Source organism: Trachurus trachurus (genome assembly GCF_905171665.1).
Source record: "Trachurus trachurus genome assembly, chromosome: 8".
Taxonomy (NCBI): domain Eukaryota; kingdom Metazoa; phylum Chordata; class Actinopteri; order Carangiformes; family Carangidae; genus Trachurus; species Trachurus trachurus.
The window spans coordinates 15,899,349-15,915,130 of record NC_139905.1 but is presented as its reverse complement, the minus strand read 5'-3'; the positions used below and the strand labels follow the sequence as shown (position 1 = coordinate 15,915,130).

General features: G+C 43.9%; 1 protein-coding gene across 1 annotated transcript in view; it reads right to left on the bottom strand.

The window, feature by feature from the left end:
- Positions 1 to 15,782, bottom strand: part of coro7 (coronin 7) — a 106,317-nt gene that overhangs the window by 89,927 nt on the left and 608 nt on the right. The window contains exons 2-7 of the mRNA XM_083976775.1: positions 13,850 to 13,946; positions 13,072 to 13,152; positions 12,797 to 12,867; positions 11,346 to 11,532; positions 10,154 to 10,230; positions 5,889 to 5,939 (exon numbers count right to left, since the gene is read on the bottom strand). Of these exons, the coding sequence (XP_083832901.1) occupies positions 5,889 to 5,939; positions 10,154 to 10,230; positions 11,346 to 11,532; positions 12,797 to 12,867; positions 13,072 to 13,152; positions 13,850 to 13,946 (564 nt within the window). The remainder of the gene's footprint in view (positions 1 to 5,888; positions 5,940 to 10,153; positions 10,231 to 11,345; positions 11,533 to 12,796; positions 12,868 to 13,071; positions 13,153 to 13,849; positions 13,947 to 15,782) is intronic.

The following is a 15,782-nucleotide window of genomic DNA, read 5'->3' as shown; positions in this document are numbered from 1 at the left end:
AAGTTCTTGTACTTCATGTCATTTCTCCTTCATGTCTCTCCCTCTGGGTTTACATCTGTGATACAAACTAACCTCCTATGCTCCAGTCAAAGAGCTTCATTGTGCTGCCTGCCAGATTTCACACACACACACACACACACGCACACACACACACACACACACGCACGCACGCACGCACACACACACACGCACACTAAGCTCACTGTGCCCGCTGCTGGTTTACTCTGCCCGTAATGAGAAATCTGAGCATGGACACACATAAACCCACCCCCCTACTTCCCAAACACACACTTTTCCAATTATGAGAATTCAAAGATACATAGATAACACAGATGCACTAAATGTAGTTTATTATGCCTGTAATGAGAAATCCAAATATGGAGACACACATACACACAAATGTACAAATACACCTACCGGGAAGTTCAGTCTGAGTAATTTATGGCAGGATATAAAAGATGGTATGAGTGGCTGCTTGCAGCCACCTATAGCAGTGAAACCGCTGTGCTTTTTCTTGGCCCTGCCCAACGTTCTCTCCTCAAGTCCAAACCCATTCCAGCCCGTGGTCCTCTCTAATTTCACCCATAGCAGCAGAAGCTTGAGCTGAAAAAGAGGAATCTGGCCCCCAAGTCCAGCAAACTATTCCCTTTTCCTGTCTCCCTTCTCTTCCAGCGACCACAGATCGACAGCTCTACGGCCAGCACTGGCCCAAAACTATGAGGGGTATTTTCAGCACTGTAATTTGAAGCACACATGGTATACACAGAGACACACACTCATACACAGAAACACACACTCAGCAAATACACTGACTCTGGCGGATAGATCAAAGGATACAATAAGACAGTGGAGTGGAGACACAAATGCCCACAAAGGCACGTGTCACTGCATCCATAAAACACACCTCAGCCCACTGGGACCAAGTCAGTAAAATGTGCCTCTTCCCCTTGTGTGCTGGGTCGGAGGAGTCGTATAGCTCAGTGCAGGAAAATAGGGTGGAGGCCCAACTACACAGAGATGTGAAAGGAACTCATCTGAAAACAAGAGGCCAGTGTAGGGATGTTATGGTAGGGAGGGCAGAGCCCAGTATAGCAAAAAGAGGGGGAAAAACAGTTTGAATGCCATGTACAATGTTTATCTTTGGTACTCGATGGTACGCCTTTTTGTTATCCTTACAAACTGTGTAACTTATACCTGGAAGAAAATCCAAGATTTGAATCAATTACAAAGGTTCACTCACTAATAAGGTGGCATATGGCCCAATGACCCCATATTAACTGCAGTTTCACTCACAGGGTCTCTAAAGCATGCTCTTATTGATTTAATATCTACTTGTAATTCCTAAACTAAGAAATACACCTGAAGACACATGACACATTTTATCTTGGATGTCGACTAGGGAATGGAGAGAAAGTCAACACAAACAGCAGAGCAGACACAACACAACAAAATCTGAAATTCACCCTGCTCTTCAACATTGGGACGAGAAGCAAAAAGATGCCACATGTACGGACACACGCTCACCCTAAATGTGCCAACTACCTAAATACAAACACACTCAGTGATTACAGATGCAGTATATACTGCTCCTCTTGTCCAAGACCTTAATTATCCTGCACAGTCTTATTTCCCATAAATACAGTGAGAGCAGGGCTGTAATTAGGGTCTATATTTACCCCACCTGGCTAGAGGAGAACCCAGTACACTGCAGGCCACAGAGATGAGCCAGCACTCAACTACACTGCCATGGGTGGAACCAGGACACCAGAAGAACACGGGAGCTGTGGGATTTTTTTTTTTTTGCACCTCCTCCAGCAAACAAGACTGTAGTGGTAAATAAAGATTTGAATAGTTTATTAGCCGGTATAACTGCTCTAAAACAGGCAACAAACTCTAAATACCTGTGGCAGACTGGGACAAAACCAATTGAAAGCACAAGCTCTGATGTTTCATTACAACAAATAATGAGGTAGGCTACTGGCAAACTAATTCTGATTTATCTGGTATTGAATAACAAAACGTCCACTCTGCTGTAGCCCGTGTGCAATATCCAACAGTGATTGATAACCAGCTGAATGCACACACATGACAAATAAGATGTGGTTTCATGGTGCTTCAAGGCTTCAAGGGTGAAAGAGCTTTGCCAAAAAAATCAGACCACTGATTTTGATTAAAGTTACAAATGATACACTAGTTGTGCTCCACAAAGTTGGACAGAAGAGAACTGCTGTCCTGACTAGTACATTCAATCATTTTTTGTAACTTTCCGAAACTGACTGATTGGTCAGCTCCTCTCAAACTTTGTTATTTTATTTTGTTACACAACTATTTGCGGCGGTATTCAGCTGAGAGCAACACTATGGGGAGGCTGCCTGGAGAGACGGTCAGAAAATATGCACAATGATCCAGTGTTGCTGTTTACATCACACACAAGGCAAAGCAACAACCAGCAAAGGGGGATGTGTGCCTTTGTCCCGACTCTGAAAAACCATTTGAGCATTGGGTAGCAAGAACATAAACTGATCAAAAACATGATGGTTTTTTTGTTTTGTTTTAGATGAGCTGTGCTACGCTTCAAACTCTTTCCACCTCAGAATAAGAGAGCATTATGCTTCAGTCTGAGGCTCCGCAGCATTCGTGAGATACCCTTCCCCAGAAATCTTTTCAGAGAGGAGTTGTGGCTTCTCTTGATGAGGACAACCGACTGGCTCTCGTGCAAGACGCCAAACAGACCTCCCAGTGAGGTTACAAATTCAAATAGTTGGGACACTTCTCTGCCCGTCTCTGTTTACTTTGTGGCCACACTGGCCTTTCCCTGGCATTACCATCACATCTACAACAACAGAACGATCACAATGAAAGCGGAGAAAGTGCTTGAATGTGCCCTCGTGAATCTGCCTTAAAACCACTGACACAATGTGAAATGTTGTGTTTTGTGATTTTTTTATGGTGTTGGATATTGCTTTGTGGGTCTATGTAGAAATTAGAGCTTTGCGTTCTGCTGTGCGCCCCAAATTACCATCCTCATCACGTCTGAGTGTGTTTAAGATTCATCGCCCGCATGTAAAACCCTGCTTCAGCAGATGGGGTGTTAATAGTAGTGGCGGTGGCTCTCCTATTCTCCAGAGAGAGGATCACACATCTGAAAGCTGTCAGGGTGAGGCTCTACGCAGTCTGCTCTCCATGCTGAACTAGCCTCCCACAGCAGGACCGAGTGTATTTCAGATAGAGAGATAGGAAGGGAGAACAAGAAAAGCGAGGGAGCACAAACCCAAAAAGGGAAGAGCAACCCTTTAATAACTTTGATCTGGGTCCTACAGTAACTCTTCTTTAGTTTGAGGTGGTGAGGCCATGTGGGGAGTGCAGAGGAGGGCAGTGTGCTGACTCAGGCTTTCGGTCCCTCCTCTCCGTGGCACTGTGGATTAATGAGAGAGCAGGGAAGAAAGAGAAAGAGAGAAAAAGAAAACCACTGAGAGAGTCGAGAGACAAGCAGACTTGATCCCTGAGTGTCCTGGTGGCCCAGCAATAAGAGGCAAATTTAAAAATTGATCATTTCATGGCAGACCAGCCACAGGGGACAGAGGGGTGTCCCATTCTTAGAGGATGCTTCTTGACGCCGAGTTTGAGTATGGCACGGAAGAGAAAGACAGAAAGAATGCACAAAAGAGACAGTGAGTGAGCAGGAAACCTAAACTAAACAAAAACTTGACCAGCTTCATTTGGCTTGTCTTCCACTGTGGCTACTTTCTGAACGTAAGAAAAAAAACAATAAAACACATAGATCTGTCAGTGAGATACTCAGGTGGTGGTCACACACAGATTTCATTTACAGCTGAATGCTGAAAAGCGGTGATGACGGACTGTTAACTCTTGTACTGATGACGAGCTTTAATTAAAAATCTGTCAAGTGTTGATGGAGGAGTGACGGGAAATGAAAAACGCTGCACTTGTTCAAATCCCATCATCGTCTGCAGTGGTGGAGAAACTATTCAGATCATTTACTCCAGTAAAAGCAACAATAAAACTGCATTAAAATACTAATCACATTTCTGCATTCTCTATTACGCTGATATGCCACAATGTAATGTAATAATAAATTAATATAATAAAATGCTGTATTTTAATTAGAGTATTGCTTAATATAGGCAATTTCATATACTTTTGGAATCAATCATGATTTGTAATAAACTAATCACATATTTTTGATGTAAAATTGGAGTTTGCCAACTAACTATAGCTTCCAAATAAATGTAGAGAAATAAAAAGTCACACTAAAATGTAGTGAAAGTTTCAACATCTGAAATACTCGAGTTAAACTATTCTAGCGAATGTAATCAGTTGCATGCTGCCACCAGTGGCCCAGTAATTGGGAACTGGTGTAAAGCACAAACCAAAAAAAGTAAAACTTAAAAAACACATTCCTAGTTTCAAATCTGGCTTAAAACCTTTCACATCCATTTTACCCCTTTCTCCCACATATGGCCTGCTGCTCACCACTGTCAGCTATCTAATGAAGTCAGAAATGACATAGACTTGGCTGGAATGTCCCAGCAGCAGTTCGTCCCCGCCACCAGTAACCACTGGACTCTTACTGGAGACGCCATTTCAGACACACAGATAACCAAATACTGATCCAGTCTAAACTAATGAGTCCCTCTGGCTGCACAAAGTGATTTAACTGCAACTTCAGGGCAATTTTATTTGAATTACTTGAAGCCATTTGTTAAACAGAGCACATGGAGCGACCCCTGGACCTGGGATAGTATTTATTCATGCATTCATGGTGTGTTGCATGAGCAGTGACTGAGAAGGAGACGGAGAGATTTCTTGTAATGCATAAGAATCAAATCGACTGTTGAAAAGTAGTGCGTTAAAACAACTACAGTGCTGATACACCTGATGTAAACACCCACGTTCAAATGCTGGAGAGGAGCCAGCCGACTCGGCTCATGTTACTAAAGCAAACACAGACACACATGCACTGTGCTCACACTCTGTTTTGTAAAAAAAAAAAAAAAAAAAAGTTGTACAGTTATGCGTGTGCCACAAAGAAAATAATCCACCTGTACCTGTTTCACTGTTGGCTGCCTGCCTGTCAGAGTCAATGACATCACATCAGCTCTGAAACAGTACGCCTTTCACTAGAGGTGTCAAAAGTTTAGAAGCACACATACAATACGACACACGGTGGAGCGTACACACAGTCACACAGTCTACTCAAGTACACGGATGTTTCTATACAGATGTGCCTTCCAGGTATTTCTGTGGTCTAGTACGTAATCTGCTGTAGCATGTAGTGTTTTTGCAGGATTCCTTGTATGGACAAATGAAGAGAGCCCACGGCCCGAGGCAGTGCCAAGCATCTCAGTAATTAAAACACCCTGGGAGGTCCACCATTGAAAAGTGTGAGAATATTTGCTCTACACTGACCAGCCTCTCACAACACACCCCCCCCATCCTCACTATATTTTCATCTTTCCCTCAACACACAAATATTCTACCACTCCACTTTCTCATCGCTGCTGGTTGTGACAGTGGCCAGCGCGGCTCAGCCCCAGTTGTCATTGATGAGAGATTTCCAATAAAAAGGAGGGTAAAAAAAAAGGAGTGGTGCGAGTGGAGAGGTTGATGTGTGCGCTGGTTTGGTGTGGGATCGGTACCCGTGGGAAGAGGAGAGCGGTAACTGCATCCATAAATCAACGAGAGTGGTCAGTGGTGAGCTCTTTGGGTTAATGTCAACATGTTTACCAGTGGATGTAGTGGTGGAAAAAAACAGCTTATAGAAAAAGACAGTGGAGTGACAGGAGAAGGAAACTATTTTATTCTACCTTTTTTATGTTCCATCTACTTTAAAAGGGTTTTCCTAAGGCTTTTATAAGGGGACTTACCTGAACAGGTGTCAGCTGGGCTCTCGGGTCAAACACTCGCAACATCTTGTCCTACACGGGCGAGAAGAAAGAAGAAACTTTACCGAACTGAAGGGAGTCTGGAAGCGATTCATATTGCGCATTAGGATAAATGATACAGCGTTATAAATCAGCTCAGCACTGTCTGAGCTCAAAAAACCATTGGTTTTAAATCACATTTATGGTGGTTAGTTGGCAACTTGGTTCCTTCTCGTTCTCAATGCTTCACTATATGGGCAGAACGCAAAGTAAAGTAATAATAACATGTGAGGGCCGTGAGGCAAGTCTGCGGTTTACTGTGAATTCTTCCTTTGTGAGGAGTGTGAATGTGATGTGCAAAGGAGGTTCAGGAGGGAAAAAAAAAAAAACGAGATCAGGATTTAAGGTTCTCATGAAGAAAGGAGGAAAATAATTAGAGCCTCTTCAATCAGCTGTAATTACTTCATAGAGGCAGAAATATGGAAGTTAAATATTGAAAACATTGACGTCCCTCCACCTCGGTATAATTCAGAGAAAGAACAACACAAGATCTCTGAAGTTTGCTTGTGTATCGGTGTGATCTCACTGATTCATCGTGACCCCTCGGCGGCCTCGTGTGCCTTGACCCCGGGCCAGCCCAGGCACGCATTCGGCATCAATCACGGCAGCCAATCACAGAGGTTCCCTCCGTGATTGAGAGGAAATGGGGCCTAATGGGATCAGGCTGTGACCGGGACGTGCACGTCTGCAGCTGTGTCACTCAATACCGCTGTGTGACTGTGATCACAGCGGCGCACTGACATAAGGAGCTGATAGCAGGTAATAAGTAAAAGCACTTAGACTACACACTTCACAAACATGTGTCAAAGGTAATCAGGAGGCACACAGTGACACAATCAAGCGCGCACACACACACACACACACACACACACACAGGGGGACACTATGCCAGATTTGGCCACGCACAATGTAAATAATGCATTTTACGCTGTCAGGATGAATCCAGTGGTGAAGTAAATGTGAGAGCTTCAGCATCTCTTGGCTCTCCTCCTCTCAGCAGTCCAAAGGGCCATTTATTTTCTGATTGTTAGCTTGAATAGCAAACATGGCATTTTCCTAATGTGCCATTTCTTTCTCTGCCTCTCTTGCTATCTGTGTGTGTGTGTGTGTGTGTGTGTGTGTGGTTGTGTTTGTGTGTGTATGTGTGGCCCACCCACGAATCTGATGCCCCTAGGCTATGTCTTCAGGCCGCTGTGACCTGGGCCTAAGCCAAAGGCTCAGAGAACAGTGTGGGAACACATACACACACAAGCACACACACACACACACACACCAATAGGGTTTCCCAACACATGACCTGTGCATAAGATCCCACCTGTGGCGAAAAGGCCAAATTTTGGCTAAAGGCCCCCTGACCTCTCTCAGCATTCTTTGCGTATACCGGCACCAGACAAACAAATCTAGATAATGTTGGTTGCTTAACCAAGGCTGCTACTAAAAATAATTTTTAGGATATCAATCTCAATAGGGTGTCAATTTGTAGATACATTTTTTGATTAACAGATGAATCTTTGATCTAAAAAAAGGCAGAAAATTGTGAAATATGATCAATATAATTTCCAGTACCCTGTTTTGTATTAGCAACGGTCTAAAACACAAAATATTTAGTTGACTGTCATATAAAATAAAGACACATTAGAGAAGCCCATATTCAATTCAAATATACTAAAACAGTTTGATCCAATTATAAAAATAGTTCCCAATTAGATTTCTGTTGATCAGTGAGTTGATTGATCTACTAATGACTGCAGCTCTGTAACCAACCATCATCTGTACATACAATCTTATTCAAACTGCTTTATTTCTATTCTTGCAAATACACCGAAAATGAACAAAGACGAACAATTCTACTGCACAAGATTGCAAATTGCTGCATTCAGATCACTCACTGGTTTAAGTGTTGCCGTGCAGACAACGGATGAGGATGAAAACTATCTGGCTGTGCAAACACACAAATGAAGAGCCATTCGCATACAGATGTGTCCACTAGGTAACCACACAAACACACACACCCACAAAAACTTAGGACAATAACTCATATAATCTCTCTCACACACACACACACACTCACACACAAGTGCACACACACACAATCTTGACTCATAAATGACAGAGTTTGTGTTTGTGTGTCTGTGCTGAGGCAGCAGCTGTTTAATCAAAAGCGATGGAGCCTCATTCTCAAGCTGCTGTTAATGAGTTTTCACTGCTGGTCGGCTGCACACCACTTTCACATGTATGTCAACACACACACAGTCGCTGGGAATCTTCTCTTCTCTCACCAAACACACTGTGCTGCCACACTAACCCCTTCCCAATCTCCCATGGTTACCAGTGCCAGAGCCGATTTGTGACCATCAATTTGAGGCTGCGGGATGCCTTCGTCAATTAATGTGTCCCACTCTTCACTGAGAAATACAGTCTGTCGCCCAGTTATAATGTGACTTTTAAAACTAAAAGTGGGACCGTGGACCATAAATCTGGTGACACCTCATTTCCAGACTGCACGCCGCCCAGGCCGGTCCATCATACAGATAAACACAGACTTTCCTCCGTCCCTGCCCACACTACCTGTGGATTTCCCTTCCCAAAACTGAATGGCGCCTTTCTCCCTGCTTGTGTGTCATAAATATACATCTTTCCAAGTCCAAACGAGGCCTGTCATGATTCCTGCTCTTTTGGGGTGGTGGTCTCCCCTTCATCTCCCCCGACCTCAGCCCATGTGCCCCAATGTTTACCCTATGGGAGGGCCGTGGGGATTGGACCCACATGTTGGCAGGCCTTATTTGCTTTAATAAGCTGGATTGGAGAGATTGAAAGGGGTCTTTTGGGTTAAATGACACCAGAGCCCAACAGGAGGCCCCCCGGCTCTGATCTTGGCTCACATTTCCCCCAATGCTCCCCTTTCTTTTTCAGGTGCCTTGTTCTCTAAAGTCTGCACTGGGGCCAGTGGTAGCTCTGCTGAGGATGATTATCCTGTCAGAGTAAATGCCATGATTTGGATGTAGCCTGTGATGGGTGGAGTAATTTGTTACTTGTCGGAGCAAAGACAAACAACGGGGATTGGCCTGACAATCATACCTGTTAACTACGCACATGTGATTGGATTCTTTGTGTCAAAGTTTATTTTCCACTCAAGCATAAGTTAGCTCATCATGCCTTGTCTAAAGAATACACCGGGGGCTTGTGGATCATTTTCATATCAATCAGACTGTGTATGGTTTCAAAACAAAAGATACATTTACATGGAGACATTTTCTCTAGTGCAAAATCTGCAAGAAAATGCCACTAGCTTTTCCAATAAAACAAATATAATCATTAAACAATCCCACCTGAACTCATAAATCCCCTCTTTCTCTGCCCTTTACTCTTAAACCCATACCACCCCACTCCTTTCTCCTCCTACACAAAATATTAACAACCTAATGGAAAGCCCCTCCAGCTCTGTGATTGTTTCCTGATGACACAGATGAGAACGGTGCCATACCGATGCAGAAAAGTCCAGTGGGACTTGCTCTCTTCTCGTAGCTTCTCCCTGTACGCCACATAACCACTGTACATGTCAAAGGAATTACAGTCCTTGTCCAGTTCCTGATTAGACTTCAACTTGCATCAGGGGATGGTGGGGTTGGAAGGGGGGAGGGGCATACATGCTATGCACTGGGGATAAGGGAGGTTAGGGAGGTCAGGTGGGGTCCAGACAAAAACAAAAGCTGTGATGGATTTATCCTTCACATGCAGGCGTGTGCCCTTATTAACGCCTTAATTGCAGAGTTACTTCAGTTTCAAATCTGATGAGGAAAATTTCCACAGGCCTTATATCATCTGTGGCCAAGACTTTTCTTTGTAACTGCTTTGTCATCATTGTTACCATACTAAGACAAATTGGCTTTTGCGTCATAGGGATAACTTTTCCTGTTAAAACTACTCACTAACTCCTAACGCAATGTGTGATGTGAGCTCCACCCTTTTTATGAGCATCAACCCTGTTGATATGTTGATGATATAAACCTCATGTAAGCAGATAAGGGGGCTGTGGTGTCCAATGAGGCATGCAGTGCTGAATGTGAGCCAATGGCGACATCTAGTGGCCACATATTGTAACTACACAACACAAATCCCCATTCAAACACAAATAAAGTTGGTTAGAGGATAAAACAAATACATATTTCAAGGTCACTGTACAATATCTGGCCTAAAGTCGCCCTCACCTTGCAGGAGGAAGCCAGCAGCGAGCCGTCCCGTTTCCAGCTGAGACTCTGCAGCTGGTCACTGTGCTGCTCCAGAGCTGCAGACACACACATCAGCATCAGAGAGGTGAGAGGAGGAAAGGACTAGAGACACACGATGCCCATGTTAGACAGGGAGAAAAACATGGCAAAAAAAGTTGAAACCATGATAATGCAAACAATGAATGAACACAGAAAGACTGCACATACAAAAACAAGACAAAGAATATGGCTGTCTAACATCTGAGAGGTCACTGAAGGAAAAACACAAGGAAGCCAAAAATGAAGCACACACAATTACACACCAAGACAGGGATGATTTACACCAGAGAATGGATCATATGTCTTTATAAGCTTAGACATATGAGAGAAATGATGAGCGTGTATTAGCTTGCAGTGTCCTAAGTGAGCACAGCACAGCTTGTGTGGATTGTTCATTTTCACCATGATACCAGGCAGATGAGAGGAGATGAAAGTGTGCTTGTTAAGACAGTTACACACAAAGTAGTGCCAACATGAACTTAGATAGTAGTGTGGAGAAAGTAGAACCCAAACACATTTAAATATAGATTTCAATTGTTCAGAGCTTGTTCCTCATCTACGTGTGAATGAGGAATGATGGTGATGAGAGACAGTGTGTGTCTGTGTGTGTGTAGGGGGTCAGCTCATGAAAAGTTGGATCAGCAGTGAGCAGCAGCAGCCAGGCCAGCTGTCATGGGATGGGAGGGTAGAGGGAGGGGCAGGGAGGGGGCACAGTGTTTGTGGGAGTGGGGTGAGGCCAGAGGATAGTGACAATATCCTGAGGCCAGTCTGGGGAGACTGGGACCAGGACTGCAAAACCAAAACATTACCTCTGCTGCTCCGGCACTTAGACAGAGCCACAGGGCTGTAAAACGTAGGCAGTGTCAGTCAGACAGTCCCCGACGAAAGAAAGGAAAAGCCACCACTTCAAATATATATTTGTGTTACACACAGAAACAAAGCAGACCACAACAAAACTTGGAGACTTAACTGACAAAGACTGAAATGTCCAATGTAAACAGACAGTGCAGGATGTACGACAAACACTTTGACAAAGTTATTTTCTTGTGATGCGTGCTCTTTAATTCAAATAAAACTAAACACACAAACAAATGTTTGTATATGAGCGGCTCATGTGGCCTGCTGTAGCTACCTGCTAGCGGTGCATCAGGGCGGCTGGTGTCCCAAATGAGGGGAGACTTAGCACTGCCAACAGCCAGCAGGCCAGAGGAGGTGGGGTGAAAGTGCACCAGCTCCACCCTGCCCTGACCTGGGCGCAGGGTCAGCTCTGGACTACTGGGCTGCTCCGACTCTGGATCACACAAACGCCACAGCTTCACCTGCATGAACAGAGAATGAATTAAAGCAGAAGTAAGCGATCCGGTCGTTTTGACTAACTTCCTGTCAGCCGATGGAGTTAGCAGTCCCCGCCCTCGTCCCTACGTCACCACATTCACGCGCATCCCTTGGCTGCACACACAGAGAGGACCGACCCTTTATGCCGTTCTCTCTCCTCATTGGATAAAGGTTGTAGGATACAAGGAAAGTTTTCTCCTCGGCTTACAGCAGAGCAGAGTGACTGACAGACCCGTGTTTCAGACCAAACACTCTATGTAAGTGATTGCTGTCGGAAGATATAACTATTTAAGACTTATATTAACACAAACATTCTGCTTACTTCTGCTTTAAAGAAAAGAATATAAAATGATAGAATTGTAATATATGTAGTCTTCACATGTAGTGAATTCCCCCTCTCGTTGGATATGTAAAGTTAAATGCTCATGATCGGGATGTGCCGACCAATGTCTGTCTCTGGCCACATCAGACAAAACAGACTTATATAACCGACTGCATGACCATCTGCTGATTGTGCCGATTGTGGTCGCGCATTTCTCCTACAGTTAAATCCTCCAGATGGAGAGGATTGCTTCAGTATGCAGCTAAAATATCGGGATGCAGCATCACAGCCAGAGATGAGGAGACCCTTCATGAAAAATATAGTTCTTACATAAACCATCTCTTGTCTTGTGATTGTGCATTTGAATCTACAACCAAGTCAGGTTTGGATTTCTGTCTGATGAGAGCTTATGAAGTCAAGTTCGTAAAATACACCTCTGAGCATTCTCTCAGTTTCACTCTTATTTCACTTGTTCCGCAACAGCAAGCTGGTAAAACAATATGCCCTGTTGGCAAAAGATAAGATGAGTGAAAGTGAGCTGCAGATGCCCGGGCACTGCGGACTATGTGTGTGTGCATGCGCCATAGGTCTGTGTGTGGCAATAGTTGTGTGCGTTTAGGGTCTCTGAGGTAAACCAAGCTGCTGCGTCTGAAGATGCAGCACCACACTCAGCAGATTCCAGTAAGCCAGGGCACCTGTGGCCGAGGATAATGTGCTGAGAGGAGAGAGTCTTCAAAAGGCTTAAGTAACAAAAACCCAGGCGGTTCATATTGCGATCAAAGTCCAGCCAGGAACAACAGAGCCTGGGAGGATGGAAATGCACTCCAGTGTAAGTATACCTCAGCAAAATAAAGAAAGATCAATACAGAGACAGAGAGATGGAACAAATGAAAGACAAATAGAAAAGGCAGCATTGAAGAGCTCACCGTTTCATCTGCGGAGCATGTTGCCAGGAGACTCTCATCAAAAGAAGAAAAGTCCATATCAGTCACAAGATCTGGCAGAGAGAAAGGAAAACAAATGAAAAATAAAAATTGCGTCACATCTGTCCAAGTTGACTTCCTTTCTGAGCCAAGACATTTGCATTTTTTTCATTTTTTTAAAAGACAAAGGAGTCATTTAGGTCTGGAGTGTTTTCTGCAGAGGGAAGGGGAGGTGGAAGAGACGACAGAGGACTGCAAAAGTGTGAAGAAAAAACTACCAGAATGGCAAGAAATCTGGGTGACTGTCCACTGTCCATCTGACCCTGGTTTGACCGAAGACAGTCCCAGCATGCCTCCACCTGTAGACACAGGAAACATCACACACACAGACAATGACATCTATCACACTTCGACCATGCATTTCCGAGGTATTGTTATTGTCAACTCGGGCCGGTTGGGGTTCTGCAACTAAATGAGTAAAGCTTTAGTAAACAGAAGGTCCTGTCTCTCGTCCTGGGAAATGTCTTGTTTTTGGCCGCGCTTTCTGTTTGATGCTGACTTGATTCAGCCATTCTCCACATTCTTAGCTGATTAAATGAACGGAACGTTACGAGACGCCACAGAGTTGTTTTTGAGGTAAATTCATACAAAACCACTGATGTGTGTTCCTGTCGAGGCAGTTTTTCGGCAAGCAGTCTCTGCATTTGCCTCGAAAACAACTTATAACGTTACGTTATTTTATAATAGCGTGGTGAATGTGCAGGTCACAACTTGTCCATGAGAGCTTTTTGGAGTTGTTGGATTGTGTATTTGATGAGTTTGATGAGGGAAACCAAGAAATCCCATTAGCCTCCATAGCGTAGCTCTGAGCAGCTTGCGGCTCTGCTCCGCCATTCTAAAAACAGCTTGCACCGACAATTAAAGGTAACAAACCTACTGCTATGACCATAAGGATTATGGCAATGGGCCAATTTGCCAAAATGTTGAACTATCCCTTTAAGTAAGAGCTGAGCATCCTCTTTTTTGGAAATCAAAATATGGTCACCCTAGTCTTACCAGCCTGCTCGGTGTTGAAGGCCACCAGCTTGGAGTTTGCTTTGATGTGGTTCCCCTGGCAGGAGAAGGAACCAGCACGGACGTTGTTGATCCATCCCTGGATTTCAAAAGACATAGAGAGCAGAAGTCAGATATCATAGCAGGTGAAACAAGGATAGTACACAACACAGAGGAAAAACAAGCATCATTTAGAGTTAATGTTTCATCAGACCACAGTGTAATGGAATTTGACAAATGAGGAGAATAACAAGTGTTCGCTTGACATGTACAAACAAGAGCACACCAGCAGGCTACACTAAAGAATCCAGTAGTCAAATGTAGCATATGTGTTTCCTTATACTAAAGAGCACAGTGCTTTCACAACCAAACTGAAAGAAAGACATAAACAGGAAGGCTCTGGCTGAGAGCACGCGCACTCACATGCACACACACACACCCAAGTGGCTCTGAATGAGCACAGTGTTGAGGAAGTGGAAGGGCTCCCTGCATTGCACAGCACAAAAAGACTCCTAAAAACCTCTTTCATAACATTAACAAGGCAAGAGCGCCAAGAGGACAGAGTGTCTGCGCAACACGCTCCAACAACGACTGCTTCACTGCTCCTCCGAAAATTTGTTAGACCGAGCATGACAGACATTTGGCCTACAGAGGGCACTTAAACAGCTGAGACGGCTTGGAGAGGAAAAAGATGTGTTACTGCTCTGTTCACACACGCATGCGCATCACAGCACACTCGTGAGTGTGTAGTGTTCATCTATTTTTACTTGATTATGTATTCTGCATGTTTGTCTGTCAAAAGAAGACACATAGACAATCGATACAAATGTTGTTTGTGTGTCAGAGGCTTGCATTCACCTTTCATTTGGAAGAAAGATTCTGTAAATAAGACTTTTAAACCTCTTCTGATTTAGCCATACGAATATTGCTCAGTATCATTATCAGGATTATAGGTAAATTCCTCTGCCACAGGCCAAGTTTTACCTGTGTGATATTATTTTCTCCCAAAACAAATCTTGGTAATACTTCAAACCAGTGCAATTATTCCATCAGTCCCGCTGGGTGGGGTGGGATGGGGGTTGCTTTTAAACATGTAAAGCACTTTGTGCAGATTTTTAATGTATGAAAAGTGCTTTATAAATAAAGTTTGATTTGATTTGTAAGCATCTTGCTCCAGAGATAGAGGGGGCTGTATCACAAGCATCCTAACCTGAATGGATATGAATGAATATTAAGGATTTTTTAATCTCATTTACAGTAGTCTGAAAGGCATTTTCTGCATATAAGAGTTAGACTGATCACCTTCTTATGATTCTTCAGAGTTACGGCACTAGACTGTGTTCATGGGTCTATAAAGGGAAACCTCAGTACCAGTGAAATCAGGTTCCACTATTAATTCAGTTTTCATTAACTAACTATGTAGAATATTCAAGTTGCTCTGAATCATCTGAGGAGAAAATGCCCCACTCATGTTTTGCTTCTGCCAATCCTTGTACACCTGCCCCTCTTCTCACTTGCCTCATCCTCTCTCTTGTCCAATGTTTAACTCTTGTCACATGACTTCATGATTGGAGCAGCCACACATATTCAGTGTTGTGCTGAATAAAGGGCTTGTTGGGACGTTGGGACATTGGCAGCGACAAATATGTCTCAGATCCTGTGCAGAGATTGGAGAGATATCAAGACCATCCTGTGCCTCCTCCTGTACATACCGGGCATTTCACTGCCTCAGTAAAAACAAGGCATTACATAATGCACCTGAGCCAGAAGAGCTGCGGGGGTAGCAACTTGAAAAAAAAGAAAAAGAAAAGGGTCAAGAAGATGACAGAGAATGGCAGATGTTCACATTTGTATGCAAGGCACTCCAGCCCAGCCCAGACAAGCCGCCTCTTGCAGCTACATGACAGCCATCATTGACAGAAAAAGTATCTTGATA